This window comes from Petaurus breviceps, unplaced genomic scaffold (assembly GCF_028583685.1).
Source record: "Petaurus breviceps papuanus isolate PSGF00001 unplaced genomic scaffold, PetGlider_PUasm1.0 90919, whole genome shotgun sequence".
Lineage (NCBI taxonomy): Eukaryota > Metazoa > Chordata > Mammalia > Diprotodontia > Petauridae > Petaurus > Petaurus breviceps.
In genome coordinates, this window is record NW_027187378.1 from 4661482 (window position 1) to 4678645 (window position 17164).

Sequence of the window (17164 nt, forward strand, 5' to 3'; positions counted from 1 at the left end):
TGTGCCAGGAATTGTGCTAAATTCTGGGGAAACAAAGACGAAAGACTATCCCTTCTCTCAAGGAGCTCATAGGAGAGAACATGCAAATAGGTATGTTTAAACAAACTATAGACAGAAGAAATGAGAGTTAATCAACAGAGGGAAAACACTATAATTAAGAAGAACTGGGAAAGGCTTCTTGTAGAACATGGAATTTTAGCTGGGACTTGAAAGAAGTCAGGGAAACCAGGAGACCAAGGAAACCAGGGGCCAGAGATTAAAGGGGAAAAAAATTCCAGGCACAGGCATAGAGATAACAGTTGAATCCATAGGAGTTGATTAGATCACCAAGTGAAAAAAATATAGAGGGAAAAGAGAAGAAAAGAGATCCAGTACAAAGACTTGGGAAAAATTCACAGCTAACTGGCATCACCCAAAAATCAAAAAAGAGGACACTGAGAAGGAGCAGTAAAAAAAACTTTGGAGTAGAACCAACAGAGGTTAATAATATGAAAACCTAGCAAAAACCTATACCAAGCAGAAAAGGATAAACAAGGGTCATGGATTGTAGAGAGGTCAAGAAGAATGAAGAGTAACAAAGGACCATTGGATTTGGTGATTAAGAGAATGCTAATAACTTTGGGGAGAGTAGTTTCAGTTGAAAGATAAGGTTGGCACTGTTAGGTCTATATCTCAAAGACAACCAAAAAAAAGGGAAAAGGAACTATTTGAACAAAAAAAAAATATATATATATATATATATATATATATATATATATATATATATAGCAGCTCTTTTCATGGTAACTAAGAATTGGAAATCAAAGGGACGTCCATCAACTTGGAAATAGCTAAACAAGCTGTGGTATATGAGTGTAATGGAATATATTGTGCTAGAAAAATGATAAGAAGATGATTTCAGAAAAATCTGGAAAGACTTATAGAGCTGAATGACTTAGCTATTCTCAGCAATACAATGATCTAAGACAATACCAAAGGACTAATGATGAAGCATACTATCTTTCTCCAGAGAAAGAACTGATATTGATTGGAATACAGACTGAAGCATGCTATTTTGCTTTCTTTCTTCTGAGTGTTCTTGTACAAAATGACTAATATGGAATGTTTTACATAATTGCACATATGTAATCTATATCTGATTGGAGGGATAGAATTCAGAATTCAAAACTTTAAATAAAAATGTTTAAAACTTACAAAAAGAAAGATGAGATGAAGAAACAGAATGTAGAGCTAAGAGGGGCATGAGAGGATAGGAAGTGGAGACATCAAATAAATAGTCTTCTCAAGGAATTTAACCAGAAAAAGAACAGATAGAAGATGATAGCTAGCAGGGATGGATAGATCATGTAAGGGCTTTTTGAGAATGAGAGAGACATGCACATGTTTACACACAACAGGACAGCAGCCAGTAGACAAGGAAAGACTGCAAATAAGCAAGGCGGCAATCTGCTAGAAAAGATGAGACAGAATGGGATCACTTGTGCATATATAAAAGTCTTTCTCAGCAAAGAGTAGTCTTCTTGTGATATAGGGGTGAAATAGAAATAGGGTAACACATGTCAGTGATATGAACTAAAGAGGAAAGGAAAAGAAGTTCTTAGCAAATGGTCTCAACTTTTTCAGTGAAATATGAAGCAAGAATCATAGCTGAGAAAATAAGGAGTGAGGGAACAATGGAAGGTTTTAGGAGGGATATAGAAAAGCAGATGTAGCAAGTGGAATAGCAAGTCTATTAGGAAGGTATAAAAGGACTGTTTTGCCATAGTGTGGATGTAGTTAAGGTTATGTAACATAGAGTTTTTTTTTTGGGGGGGGGTCTAGTCAGCATGGTTTTATAATTTTCTCCATCTTTTTTCAGCATTCATAGTAAGAGTGATAGCAACAGATGGGGGTAGTTATCCTAGGGCTGAAGCTTGAGTATACAGTTTATTTGGTAGGAAAAGGGGAAAAGGAACTTGAGATGAGGAGAGTGAAGAGCTAAACTGATTCACTAATGGGTAAAGATGAGGGAGAGAGGAAAACAAGAACAAGTTTTGGGAATGCAAGGCAAAGATAAAGGCAGAATGTCAACAAAATGTGATCAGATAAAGGAAAGTCAGATATAGAAGTAGAGATTTGGGAGTGACAAACAGCAAGATCAAGAGTATGATCATTTCTGTGTGGATCTGAGATAGGGTGGGTATAGGAAATGAGCAAAGTAAGAAACTAGTAGGTTAAGGTTTTTGAAGGAGTAAAGTCCCCCAATATAAGGAAAATGTTGGACAGCCAAAAGCTAGAAAGCTAGGGGCTAGGGAGGGAATTCCAGGTGTGAGCATGTTGTGGAGTTTAGGTAGCTGGAAAATGGGTCTGCAGTGTGATTCAATGACATCCTTGGAAAGCAACTCATTTTATCTATTTAATCACTTGAGCAGTGACCACTCCACATTCATCACCTTGAAGATGCAGCCTGTGAAGATCTCTATTACCTCATGCCCACTGATAAACTTAGTATCTTAAGAACAGTCAAATAAAATGAAAGACATTATTTTTTTTCTTTGACTTTTTTTTTGGAGGGCAATTGGGGTTAAGTGACTTGCCCAAAGTCCCACAGCTAGTTTTTGTGTTAAGTGTCCAAGGCTGGATTTGAAGTCAAGTCCTCCTGACTCCAGGGCCGGTGCTCTATTACCTGTGCCACCTACCCACCCCAAGGAAAGACATTATTAAGAGTAGGAAACAGAGGGGGCGGCTAGGTGGCGCAGTGAATAGAGCACCGGCCCTGAAGTCAGGAGGACCTGAGTTCAAATCTGACCTCAGACACTCAACACAAAAAAACTAGCCATGTGACCTTGGGCAAGTCACTTAACCCCAACTACCCTCCAAAAAAACAAACAAAAAAAAGAGTAGGAAATAGAGAGTTAACACAATGTTCAGGCCCAAGAGAAAGAAATAGAAAGGAATTAAACAAGCATTTATTAAGTGCCTATGTGCCACACACTATGATAAGGGTTTAACAAATAAAAGCACCTTTGATCCTCATAATCACCTTGAGAGGCAGGTTCTATTCTTGTTTTATGGTTAAGGAAACTGAAAAAGAGAGAAGTTAAGTGATTTACTCAGGGACACACTTTACTAGTAAGGTCATATTTGAATTCCAACTCCAGCGCCAGCATTCTTTTCCCTCCCTATATCACCTAACTGCCTCTAGGTTGAAGCATTAGGTAGTATCTAATATAGACAAATACTCACAAGTATAAGAGTGGGAGAGGGGAAAAAGAATCACTATCACCAGCATAAGTTCCTATCCATCTCCCAGAGGATGGATAGACCAATATCTCTCAGATTTAATATTTAGCTAGGCACTACATGATTCTATTCAAAAGGGTTTTCTTTACATTCTCCCTACTCTGGTATAAATACTCAAGGGCATAGTTAAGTTCCCCCTTTTATTAAAAAATTATTTCTATCTTTTATTTTTACACTACCTAGAGTTATTTCTTTCCTCCGATCCAGAGTCATCCTTTATTTTAAAATGGTATTTCTTTAAAAAAGAAAGGAGAAAATTCAGCAAAAAATTTGCCAATACACTTGAAAAATATCTGGCAATATACACAATATTCAACACCTGTGGATTTTCCCAGCCTTACAAAAGGTTAGGATTTAAAAGGAAAAAGATACCTTCTTTCCTTCAGTACCAAACTTATTCTTTACAATTTCATAACATTTATTTTCAATTGTTTGGTAATTCTTGTTCTACCCATTTACATTGTTATAGTCATTTGTGTTTTCCTGGGTCTGCTTACTTTACTTTGTATCAGTGCAGTTCTAGGTTTCTCTTTATTCATTATGTTTATCATTTCTTACAACACTTAATATTCTATTACATTCCTGTACAACAATTTATTTAGCCATTCCTCAGCTGATAGACACCTACTTTGTTTCTAGTTTTTTACTACCAAAAATAGTGCTGCTATAAATATTTTGGTGTATATGGAATCTTTCTTACTGTCAGTGCCATCTTTGGAGTATATGCCTAGCAGTGGAATATCTGGATCAAAGGGTATGGATATCTCAGCCACTTATTTAATTCCAAATACCTTTCCAGAATGGTTGAACAGCTCCACCAACAATGCACTAATGCTATTGTGAGCTCTCTCTTCATACATCTGCCTAATTATTCAAATTATGATTCATCCTATCCAGAGTCAAATAAGTTGTTTTTCCCCTGATCTATTAGGCCCAAATAAGTCCAAACTCCCAATAATCCCAATCACCTTCGTCATTTATCATAAGTTTATAGAAATGAAATTTAATTCAAAGGTAGTTTTATTAAACATTTTCTTGGAATGACCTCACCATGAGGCAAAGAGAGGCATTGTGATCATTTGCCCTCACCAACTACAGACACAGAAGTGCAGGAAATTATGAGGGGTGTTGTGTTTATGTCGTTCAATTTAATAACTTAGTATTTCACAGTTAATTTCATAATTAAGAAAATAACACTATCATAAGACATTCAAAGAAGATAACAAATTTCCATTTCTTAGTTGATATGCTTTAAAAATAACCTAGATTAAGATCTAGCTTTGGGGTTTATTCCTTTCTGGGCCTCAATTGTGAAATGAGACCAGTTAAGCTCTAAAATACCTTCCAGCTCTCAAAGTCTAGGGTTCACCTATTGAAAGGCAAGATCCTGACTAGGCAGATAACTTATGACTTTCAGTGTCTACTCCTATGTGTAATCAATCAATGGAGATATCGCTGGTTAATATTCTCAGAATGAGAAATAGACTAATGCCTTGGAACACACACACACACACATACACACACACACACGGCCCTTACCAAGGCACAACTGCCTACTTCATACTTTAAACTCTGATATCACCCTTCTGGCTAAGAAAAACCAGCATTCCCCTTCAGACCACCCACAAAATCTCAACATGACCCAACTCTCTTCTAGCCATATCCTACTCTTTTAAGTATTAATGAATGAGGAGTTTCTCTTGGTTCCTGACTAGAATCAGAAATAAGAGTAGAAAAAGAATTCATCTATAGATATTTCATACACTAGCCATAGCCCCATTGAAAAGCCATTCTCTTGCTGCTATCTCACAGCCTAATGAACCATATACATATCCACATTCCCTTCTTTTGCTCTAGCACCACCTACACCTGCTGAGGGAAGCAGGCATCTGTTTCTTATTGCATCTTCACCTTGCTGAAACAGAAGCAGCACTTGTAGTAGCAAGTATACTTTCCTTCTAAGAGTACCACCATGATATGATGGGAGCCAAAGCAGCCATAAGTTTGCTCTACCCCTAGGGTTTTACTATCTCAAATTCTGCCTAGCCCTTAACAATAGGCTGAGCCCACATAAACACTTGGTATGTTCCAAACTAACATGACTTTTGCTTCTTTTCCTGACAACAAACCCTATCATATTAATTCAATAAATTAATTTCATGCCTATCTCTTTCCAGGAATACAGAGAATCCGTAAACTTGCACAAAACACAAGATACTTCAGAAACAGACTGAATGAAATGGGTTTCATTATTTATGGCAATCAAGAATCACCTGTTATTCCCCTACTCCTTTATTTACCAAGTAAAGTAGCGTAAGTATTAAAGTATCTTTCTAAATAACATGTAAATGCTGAAATAAGGTAAAATAAATGCTAACCCTCTGACTATATTATTCAGCATAGGATTATATGCTTCAAATGAAATAACATAAATTCATAAGTTACTCTATGTATACACTATCAAGAGGCAATGATTATTTCCTGATTATCTGTTCAATGGCAGTTATTTCAAAAGCAGAAGTAGCACTACCCTGGAATGCCCAAAATTCTAATATTCAACTATCTACAACTTAACAACCTATGTAACCTTGAGCAAGTCATTTTAAGACATCCATATATTAAGAAGATATTCTTGTGAACTATTCTATGGAGAAAAGTAGACAAGCATGATTAAGAGCATTGAGATGGGCGTGGCTAGGTGGCACAGTGAACAGAGCACCAGCCCTGGAGTCAGGAGGACCTGAGTTCAAATCCAACCTCTGACACTTAACAGAAAAACTAGCTGTGTGACCTTGAGCAAGTCACTTAACCCCAATTACCCTCAAAAAAAAAAGAGCACTGAGGTGCATATCTACAGACAGAAGCAATATTATCATGGAAGTTTACTAGAGACCACCTGGACAAAAAGAAAAAAGAAAGGAGAGAAGTTCAGGAAATCAATCACAAGTCTGGCACAGAGGCCTATTCTAAAGAGTTTTTTAGAATGGCTTTTTAAAATTGTTTCTTTTTCTTTACAGTGTTTTTGTCTTTAAATTATCCCCCAGTCACTGCTCACTTCATCCTATATCAGTTCTTTGAGGTCTTCCCAGTTTCCTCTAAAACTGTCCATATCATAATTTATTATGGCACAATAATATTCCACTACATTCATATACGCTAATTTGTTTAGCCATTACCAGAGCAGTGGCACCCTACTTAGTGTTTGACTACTAAAGAGCTACTATAAACATTTTCATATATATATATATGGGTCCTCTTCCTCTTTTCTTGTGATCTTTCGGTTAAAAGTCACAGTTTAGTGACTTTTTCAGTATGGTTTCAAATTGCTGTGTAGAATGGCTGAACTAATTCACAGCTCTACCAATAGCATAATAGTGTATCTATTTTCCCAGTGGTCCATCAAAATTTATCAATTTCCACTTGTCATCTTTGCCAATCTGATGACTATGAAGTGAAAGTTACAACTGCTTTAATTTTTATTTCTCTAAGTACTAGTGATTTGAACCATTTCTTTTATATAATTGTTTTTTATTTATACAATTGTTGATAGCTTGTTAATATCACTTAATCATTCATCTATTTAGGAAGATCTAATTCTCATAAATTTTCAACAGTTCTCTTTTGCATATTTTGGATATATTGGATTTTTATGAAATTTTTTTCCCATTTTCCTGTTTCTCTTCTAATTTTAACTGCACTGGTTTTGTTTATACAAAAGCTTTTTAAAATTTTTATATAATCAAAATTGTCTATTTTACCTCTCTATCCCTACTCATAGATCAGAAAGATGGTATCTTTTTTCTCCTCTAAATTACTGTGATATAATTATATATATATAATATATATATCATGTATCAATTTGGAGTTTATTTTATGGTTTGAGATTTTATGTTCTGCATATAGTATATTATTTGAGACTTGCTAAGCCTAACTTCTGACAGACTTTTCTTACAAATTCTTATCAAATAGTAAGTTTTTACCCCAGTAACGGTGTTGTTTTTTTGTTTACCAAGCACTGTGTGCTGTGTTCATTTGCTTCTGTATGTTGTACACCTAAAATGTTCCACAGATCATCTTCTCTTTTAAATATAAAGACCAATTAGTTTTGATGATTACTGTTTTATAATATAGTTTAAGATCTGGTACTGCTTCATTCTCTTTTTTTTTTTAGTTTCCCTTGAGATTGTTGACTTTTTGCTGTTCCAGATGATTTTATCATTTTTTTCTCGCTTTATAAAATAATCCTTTGGTATGGTTTGAGTGCTATGGGACTGAATACAATAATTCATATGATACTTTCATTTTTACTATACTGACATCACTACTCATAAGCAATTAATATTTCTCAAATTATTTAGGTTTAAATTTCTGTAAAAAGTCTTTTGTATTTGTATTAATATAGCTCCTACGTGTGTCTTGGGAGATAGATTTGAAAATACTGTATACATTCTCTAATTAGTTTTTAATGACAATTATCTTTAGAGGAGAAAAGGCAGAAAATAAAAGTTAATATGAGACTGAAACATAAGGTAAGTAGAAATATGAGACTTTTGCTTGCCCTTGATTTTACATGATTAGACCAAGATGAATTACAACTACATTATTAAAGAACTGTCAGATGAGATTGTTGAGTCACTGTCAGTTATCTTCTTAAGATCTTGGAGAATGGGAGAAACTGGATTGAAGAAAGGAAGATATTATTCAAATACTTTTACAAGAGGAAAAATAATAGAATCTGCAAGTCTATATGCCAATGAGTTTGATTTTACTTCCTAGTTAAATTATAGAATGTGATTAAAAGGATGGTTAGTGAATATTTTTTAAAAGGAATTCGTTTTAAAAGGACAGAGCCAAGATGATGGAGTAGAGAGAGTATTTCATACAAACTGCCCTAACATTCACTTCCAAAAAACTTTAAAATAACACATCAGACTTTCAGTGCTAAGACAGTGGAGTAAAGAAGGAACCCTCTGAAGCCCTCCCAAATTGCCCTCCAAAAAACTAGAAAACTACCTCAGATTTAATCTAGGAGCATGGAAGCAGTTTATCAGCCCAGTAGAAAAGGTCTGACTGGGGTGGGAGGGGAGCAAGGTCCAAAATCAGCAATAGCCAGATTCACAGCAAGGAGTCTACAGCAAGGTTCCAAGCCTGGGGAAACCCACCAGCAAGTACCTGCCCTCCTGCAAACCAGCAGTTCCCTACCCAAGTGAGTAATCTGGGTAGTACAGCAAAGCCCCACCCCCAGCACAACCTACCTGCAAGAACTTGACCGCACTAGACTCCTGCTGGGGCTGGCCAAAAATGAGGACATTCCCCTGGAGTCTACCAACAAAGAGACCTTGTTTCCATAGCAACCCAGCAACAGGGTCTCACCCCCTGGGGCAGACCTGCAGCTGAACCCCACACCCAACGGGAGGATCTGCCCCTGAGTACAAGTCAGAAAGGAAGTCTATCCTCCAGAGAAAGCAAATAACTAAGGCCCAAAGCCCAGTTAAAGTCAGCAGTGAGGTCCAGAGCCCCAAAACAAAATACTTGGGACAGTGCAGGACCAGAACCCAACTCTAAAAGAAATGATGAAGGGAAGATGGTCTCAGAGAAATCTGGAAAGATTTTTATTAATTAATATGAAACAAACAGAGCCAGGAGAACAATTTATGCAATGATAATAATATAGTGAAGGCAAACAATTGTGAAACAATTAGGAACCCTACTGACCATAACATAAGTGTATCCCAAACGATTTAGGATGAAACATGCTATATCCACCTTTGAAGGGAGAGAGGAAAAGGACTCAGCAAAGAATCAGACATTATTTTTTGGACATAGCTAATGTGCACATTTGTTCTGATAGACTATACACATCTATATAGTCAATTCAAACAACTGTTAACAGGCTTTGTTTTTCTTTTGTTCTCAGCTGGGGGGGATGGTGAGAGGCAGACTTTCATTGATTGAAATATATGTAAATGATTTTTAGAAATTTATAGTGATACATGTACAGTCTTACACTTGAGATAATCAACTTCACAAATATAGAATCACAGATATAACAGAATCACAGAAAAGCCAAAAAAAGAACACACCCAACAAGTGATCTAACCTTTGATTGAACAGTGAGGGGGAACAACCCAGTATCTAAAGAGAAAGCCCATTCAACTTTCAATAATTTTAATTGTTACCAGTTTTTCTTCACTTCAAACCTAAATCTGCCTCTTCGAAACTTCCACCCTTTGCTCTTAGCCCTCCCTCTAAAAAATAATTATATCCTAAGCTGTATCATCATTATTATTATTATCTAAGATTTATACAGCATTTTTTAAGGTTTGCAGAGTACTTTTTACATTCCATTTGGTCTTCAAAATAACCCTGTCAGCTAGATACTACTATTGTCCCAATTTTAAAGATGAAATAACTAAATCTGAGAGAATTGAAGTGACTTGCCCAGAGTCACATAAGTATCTGAAGCATAATCACAACTCAAGTGTCTTCCTAAATCTAAATTCAGTCATTTATCACTATATCAGAGTTCGGTAAACTACCCACCCCAGGTGTTCAGAATTAATGTTTTTAGATTTTTAAATACAAAAAAATTTTAAAATCTAAAAATAACTCTTGGCTTCTAGCTATATTTTATTGTATTTTATGAAATACAATAAAACTTTGAGATGTAAAAAATATTCTCAGCTTGCCTGTGTACAAATACAAGGAATAGGCTGGTGGTTCACTGACCACTGCACTAGATGACAAGAATACTATACTCTATGTCAGATCACATATGGAACATTATTTGGAGTGCCACAGTTTATGAAGAATATCAAATGGTTGGAAAATATCCAAAAGACAAGAACATCTCTTTGGAGGGGGCTCAAGCAAAGCTAGATGACTACTCATCAAATGTTATGGGGCTAATTCTTCTCATGTATGAGTTGAATGAACTTAAGATGGCCACTGATGTTCCTTACAACTTTCAAATTCTGTGATTCTACAAAACATAGTGGTGAAAACACCCATGGCCATACCATGAGAGGATGAATTGAAAGAACTGTGACTGTTTAGACTGAAGAAGGGAATATTTTGGAAGGGAAAGCAGTATCATGATAGCAACCTTCAACTATATGAAGGTTGTGGAAGAGGGATTAAACTCTTTCAGTCTGGTCCCAAAGGGCAGTTCTAGAAAAAAAAAATGGGTAGAAATTGTAAATTTACACTTGATGGAAGAAGGGGGAAAAAGTACCTTCTAACATTTGGAGTTAGTCAAAAGTGGGGTTACCTTGGAAGACAGTGGATTGGTTCTAACTACAGAGCTTCAAGGAAAGATTAGAAAATCACAAATCGGGGCGGCCAGGTAGCACAGCGAGTAAGAGCACCAGCTCCAGTGTTGAGAAGACAAGGAGATCGAATCCTGGGCTCAGACACTTAGCACCCACCCAGAAACACCTGGCCGTGTAACCTTGAGCAAGTTACTTAACCCCAATTGCTTTAAGAAAAAAAAAAAAAAGAAAATCACAAATCAGGTATGTTGTAGAACTGATTCTTAATTAGGTGCATGTTAGACTAGATGGTCTCAGAAATTCCTTCCAATTGAAAGATTATGTGAATTCTAGCCAATTAACCTTAACTAATTAACTTAATTTTTTTCACAATGTAAAGTGGCTATCAACCTCTTCCTAATTCCATTAACTTGTAAAGTAACATCCCCAGCATCTAATTCTAAAGGTCCTGATTCTCCTCAGCTAATTCTTGGGGTTTCCAGCTCTATTTAAAATTGTCACTGTTGTGATTTTTTTAATCTGTGAAAATATCGCTTGACCTAAATACTTTCTAAATTTCCTTCTACCCTGGGCATTCATTCAGTATGAGTAACCTGACAGGTCGACTATAGTATTGAGAAATATATAAGAAGGAATTAATTGGCCCTATACAGTTAGATAACGTGGTAATTCAGATCATCATTATGACTTACCCAAAGGTTGAGACATTTGGTATGGTGGAAAAGAGGGAGAAAGGGTGATGTGCTGTATTATATGTGAACTTTACTAATACATAATTATTTTAAAAACAAACCAATCTTCCAAAATATTTTTGCCAGCTATACTTTCTCCACTGGTCATTCCTTTACATATTTATTTACCCAGATCATAACAAGGGCAGTAAAGGTTCAAACAAAATGATATACATACAAGGGATTATCCATACTAAAGGAAAAAAATGAGATATTTGATCCAAAATAAAATTAATGCTCACCCAATACCTCTCTTGAAATCTCTATCAATGTGGCAGTGAAAGACAATCTCCCACATTACCAGAATGATTGGGAAATTGAGCATTTTGATCAAGAATATTTCAGCTAACTGAGAATTGCCATCAGAGTATGGGACTGGGTGATAGTATATTTATACAGATTAACAGCTGATTAAGCACTTGTACACAAAGAGTGCTGATTAATCAGTGTCAAACTGGAGATAAGCTTCTAGTTGCTCTGGCTTTAGTCTGATACTTAAATCAGTAAGTTCAATTCAACAAATATTTTTAAATGTTTACTATACACAATGTATGCATTTGGGATACAAGATATGGAATATGATTAAAAAGGAGAAATATTTATCAAATTAAGGGATGGCACAAAACAGGGAGGAGGAGAATATTAAATTGACAAAATCAGGAATCAAAATGTTGGCAGACTAGAACAATGGGCCATAACTTATAACATAAAGCTTCATATGGAAAAATACAGCCCTGGACTTTGGTTTTAATAAATCAATGGCATAATGTACAAGATGAGGGAAACCTGATTTTAAAGCAATTCACATGAAAAATATACATAAACTTAAAGGTTTTGACTGAAAGCTCAATGAGAAGCAACATGTGAATGCCAAAAATAGCAAAAGTAGTCTTAGTCAGCATTACTAGAAGTACAGTTTCCAAAACAAAGGCAGTGTTAATTCCAATTTAGTTTAACAAATTATAAGTCTCTGATGTGCAAAGCATTAATGTTACATACTGATGACAGAACAATTAAAAACACGGTTCCAACCCTTAAAGAGAATACAATCTATTAGCAGAGGTATCACATATATACAAATAAGTATAAGACAATGTACAACGTGAAAGAGAATTAGAATCATACAAAGTGTTCTAGGAAGGTCAAATGACAGAAGATTCTGTGGCAAACACTGCCTTAATAACTTCCAGAATCCACTACCCTCACAGTAACAAATAATTCACCACATATATAGTTATTAAAATTGCAGCAAGAAGAAAACTTGATGGGAAAAAACTTCCAAACAATGTAAGGTACTCTGATCTGAAATATAGATAACGTTGAGCATGTAGCCAAATTAACATTCCATTCCATCACTCTCTCATTCTGAACACTATCCACAATTACCAATTACTCCTGTCTTCCTTTAGGGTTTTGGTTAAGATGGAGTTCAACACTATTTCCACAGTAGTAATCCAGTAAGTAATTCTGTCTGGGCCTCTACCGATACCTAAACAAGGGACCTAACACATTCAGCCACCCCAAGGAAAAGGTGAACAACTGTATAGGAGGAAGAGATCAGATAACATGTAGTCGATCCAAAAGATGAAGTGGAAAAGAGTCAGCTGGAACCAACTGCTATAGTTTCTACCTGATCAGAAACCAAATAAATATTACAGCTCTCCAGTCCTCAATATGAGAGCTCTTAAATCAGAAAGCCCTACCACCAGTGGCAGAGGACAAAAGGGAATCAAAAGGCATTAGTTGAAATGACAGAAAGAGAAATTTTTTTTCAAAGTAACTACAAAATACATAAAATCACTCTGAGTTAATCTACAAAAGTGCACTCGACATATACTTACATAAACTTATACAAGGACTCTTTAGAGAAATAAAGGAAGACAAATAATTGCAGTCACTGTTCACAGATTTAAACAATGTAACAAAAATTATAATAAATTAACTTAAAAATTTAGAGCTATATTGATCATAATCATATGTCATTCCATCTTTCCCTAGGCTTTATAATCCCTAGACCTATTCTTTAGCTTCACCATGACCTCCAGTCCTTAGTTATTCTCAGGATATCACTAATACGTAGGTTATATTATTCTCCATTTTGGTAAACTGGTTATATGCAACATCAATAGTATCAAACTCAAATAGAAATTTGGGTCACTAAACTGGGCAAGCAGCAACATATTGACTCCAAAAACCATATATTAACATTATCTATCTTCTATTGCATATTTTTTATTTAATATTTCCCAATTACATTTTAATCTGGTTGAGGCCACATTTAGGAGTATCATGGTCCTGGAAACCCTGGGTTGGACACCTCTACTCTACAGTATCCCACAAAGGGTCCATTATTCCCTTTTCCTTTTGCTGAAGTGTTACTCCCACCATATACCACCTTTGTTCCTGTTCACAAGGTGCCAAATGGAGATGGAAAAATATTTTTTTTCATTTGTTTTACATAATCTCAAGTAAGTTCTCATTGAAGGCAATGTTTTATAACTCCCTAATCAAGTCCACTCACCACAACAGCTATTCCAGACCTTTTCATCCTTCCTTAATATCACCATTTCATCCCCTCCCCTATCCTCTCAGTTGAAGATCTCCAATTTCAACAAAAAAAATTAGGGCTATTCTCCAGTAGTTTCCTCTTCTAGTTTCCCCTCATCTCAAAAATAGCTGTTATCCCCTACATCTTCAAATTTGTCTCATGTTTGTCTCCTGTTGCCAACACAAACAACCTTCTCATGAACCCTTGATCCCATTCCATCCCATCATCTTCAGAAGATTATACCCCTTATCATTCCTACTCTCTCATTAGCCTTTAATCTCTCCCTGCCTAATGGCTATTTGTTTCTCAGCTGCCTATAACACACCAATGTCTCCCCTATTCTTAAAAATAAAACCTCAATTTATCCAATCAGTCCCAGCCCCATCAGTCATGGTCTTTATCTTGCATTCCTTTCTCAACTAAATTTCTTGAGAAAACCATCAGAAAAGTTCCTTATTTACATAATGAATCAATACAGTCACATGTTTGCTGTACACCAGAAATAGCATCATTCTATTCCTTTGGTGAGAACAAATGACACAAAGACTATACAGTTGGCCTTTTGGTATCAAAGATAGCTGGCCTGAGATAAGTAGAGAAGTTGTTTACACTACAGAATTAAATGTACTTTATTTTGTGTCTAATTATTGAACTCTCTCCCTATATAATTCTTTGGGTAACCTACTATGCAGTGCAGAAAAAGGATAAACAACCTTTTTTTTTTTTACAGCTTTCTCAAGTAAAATTCACCATGTTCATCTATTTTTTTCACCCCAAATACGAAGATTAATTCTCAGTTCTTACTTCAACAGAGTGGCTGTAAAAATTTTGTTGGTCTTTAAAAGTGCTGTCTTCATTGCTTTGTTTGATAAATCTCCATTTGAAGTTTGCAGGACAAAACACTAAAATTCTGAAAAAGAAGAATTAATTTATGGCGTTCCTCTTCCATCTGGTTCAAGTCTTATTTCTGAATTATGACTTGAAGGTTTCTGTAGAGCTGTCAGGCTTCAAGCCTAAAAAAACAGACTTAGCAACTTTTTAATGCTAACAACAGGTCTCAAGCATTTTTCTCTCATCTGGGAGGATTCATTCAGGTATTAAAGGTTGCCAAATGGGATTTACTGGGCCTAACAAGAAAAGATTCACTTTTCAAGTTTATGTCCTATTGTCTAATGTCTGTCATTTGTACATAAATATGCAGGAGTTTGTCCAAACTTTGAGGCTTTACATTCCAGAATCTGTGCTGCTGCTACAAAAGAAAAAGCCTGATAATTTGACACACATGGATATATCAAAAAATCATAGCAAGTTCTATTAGAAAAAGTATTTGTCTTAGAAACTTGAGATGGCTTGGAATTTTGGTTTTGTGTTGCTTATAAATAAGTAATTTCACCTAATCTCAGTTCCCTCATTTATAAAATGGAAATAATAATATTTGTGCTTCCTACATCACAGGGCTAGTGTTTTATAAATTTTAAAAGTACTATATGAGAGATGCTATAAAAAGGATTTGTCTAGCCTCTCCAAGCACTACAGATATAATCCCCCTCCCTTTTTTTTGGTGTCTTGCACATATGTGTGAATAATTCCACCTTATTTCATCTGGTTAATTGGTTTGTCTCTGAAGTGTCTGTGTAGATTTATCCTTCTCAATGTAGTGCCTACTCTTAATTCCATAATTAAGCACTCTTAAAGTCCTCAAAGGAAGACTGACTATTCCTTCCCACAGGATTCTAGGGGTTTTCATAGTGTTATCCATAAATTCCCATCAGCACACTTCTCACTGATAAGTCTGAGCTAGTGAACTTATTAATTTTTACAAAAGATATTAAGCAGATATAGTAAGAATAGTTGATAGAAAACAGTCCATCCAAACCTGAGGTATATTCTCCCATAAAAATAGACAACATCTGAAAGGAAAGTGGAATCAGACTTAAAATACAAGGGTATGTGCTTAGAGAACATATTTGACAAGTTCTTTTCTCCCTTCATGGAGCCCTCCTTCAGTTCTTCTTAAGTCTAATTCCTTGCTGGGCTCTGAGGATCAGTGACTCTCTAGAATCTTCTCAGTAATGAAGGGTCACAATCTCACTGTCCTCAAAATGTCTTTCACCAGCCATCTGCAGATGTTTCTGCTGTTGTAGGCCGCTGCTACTGCTCCCAGTTACAAGGGGACCCTATGAACATACTTCTCCAAACTTACAAGGTCACTGCCTGGCCCTAGCCATCTCCAGTTTGCTGCTCAGTCAGTGAGGAAGACACAAAAGGGAGGTATCCCTATCCCAGACACAGACTTGCAAAGGCAAAATATGTTTTCAAAGCTACCAAGTAACCAGCCAGGTGACTGAACAACTACTCTTCCCTCAGAAGGCAACTCAACGTAGTCCTCTCTCTTCAAAGCCAAGAAGCAGAGAGCAATGAGTGGGTCGTCTCTTTAAATGTACACTCAGTTCTAGCTCAATAACCTCAAAAATCATAAGGTTTTCCGACTTTGCAGCTGATTACAAGATTTTTATCATCACAAAGTACAAACCCCTGCACATGGTGTCTTTGACTGAAAAAAGCAAATTGGCATGTTAATTGACTTAGAAAATCCCAGAGAACTGACACTGAAAAAAAAAACCAGCACATTTGCCTGGCTTACAGCAGGCACTATATAAATATTAGCTATTATTATTATATAAGTACTTTGAATTAGTTATTTCTAGTTATTGGTAATTTTTATAATTCAATGGATTCATTAACTCATCAATGTAGGCTTTTCTTACTTCTGTATACAAGTCACAACCTAAGTACACTTTCTCACCCTTCAATATTTTTGTCCATGTCCTTAATAGATTCCTCTGTAAAAAATCTCTCTACTGGAGATATTCCCTTAGCTTTTCTAATATTACAGATATGTCATACAATATTCAAGGCTCTCCATCTATTATTTTTCATTATTAATGAAGAACTATTTTTTTAACCTTTCTTTTTCTCCCCAGTGCCCCACACAGTATCTGGCATACAGTAAGCACTGATCTTTGAATGACTGACAAAGCTGTATTACAACCTGTCCCCCCTACCTAAAATGCACTGCCACCTCAGCCCTGTTAGAACCCTAGCTTCCTTCAAGAAATAGCTCAGGTGCCACCTCCTGACCTTCCCAATTGTCAACGCTCTCTCTTAATCCTCAATTATACTGTATTTACATGTTGTAATTCCAAGGGAAAATATATACCTTGAGGGCAAGGTTGTTTCATTCTGTCTTTATATCCAGGCACCAAGCATGGTACCCAGAAAGGAAGAGTAGTTAATAAATTTTTGCTGAACTTTAATTTAACTTAAACAGT

General features: G+C 35.8%; 1 protein-coding gene across 1 annotated transcript in view; it reads left to right on the forward strand.

Moving 5' to 3' along the window:
* The window catches only part of SPTLC3 (serine palmitoyltransferase long chain base subunit 3), a 192712-nt gene that overhangs the window by 164890 nt on the left and 10658 nt on the right, over positions 1-17164 (forward strand). Inside the window, exon 10 of the mRNA XM_069075429.1 lies at positions 5460-5595. Within this exon, the coding sequence (XP_068931530.1) occupies positions 5460-5595 (136 nt within the window). The remainder of the gene's footprint in view (positions 1-5459; positions 5596-17164) is intronic.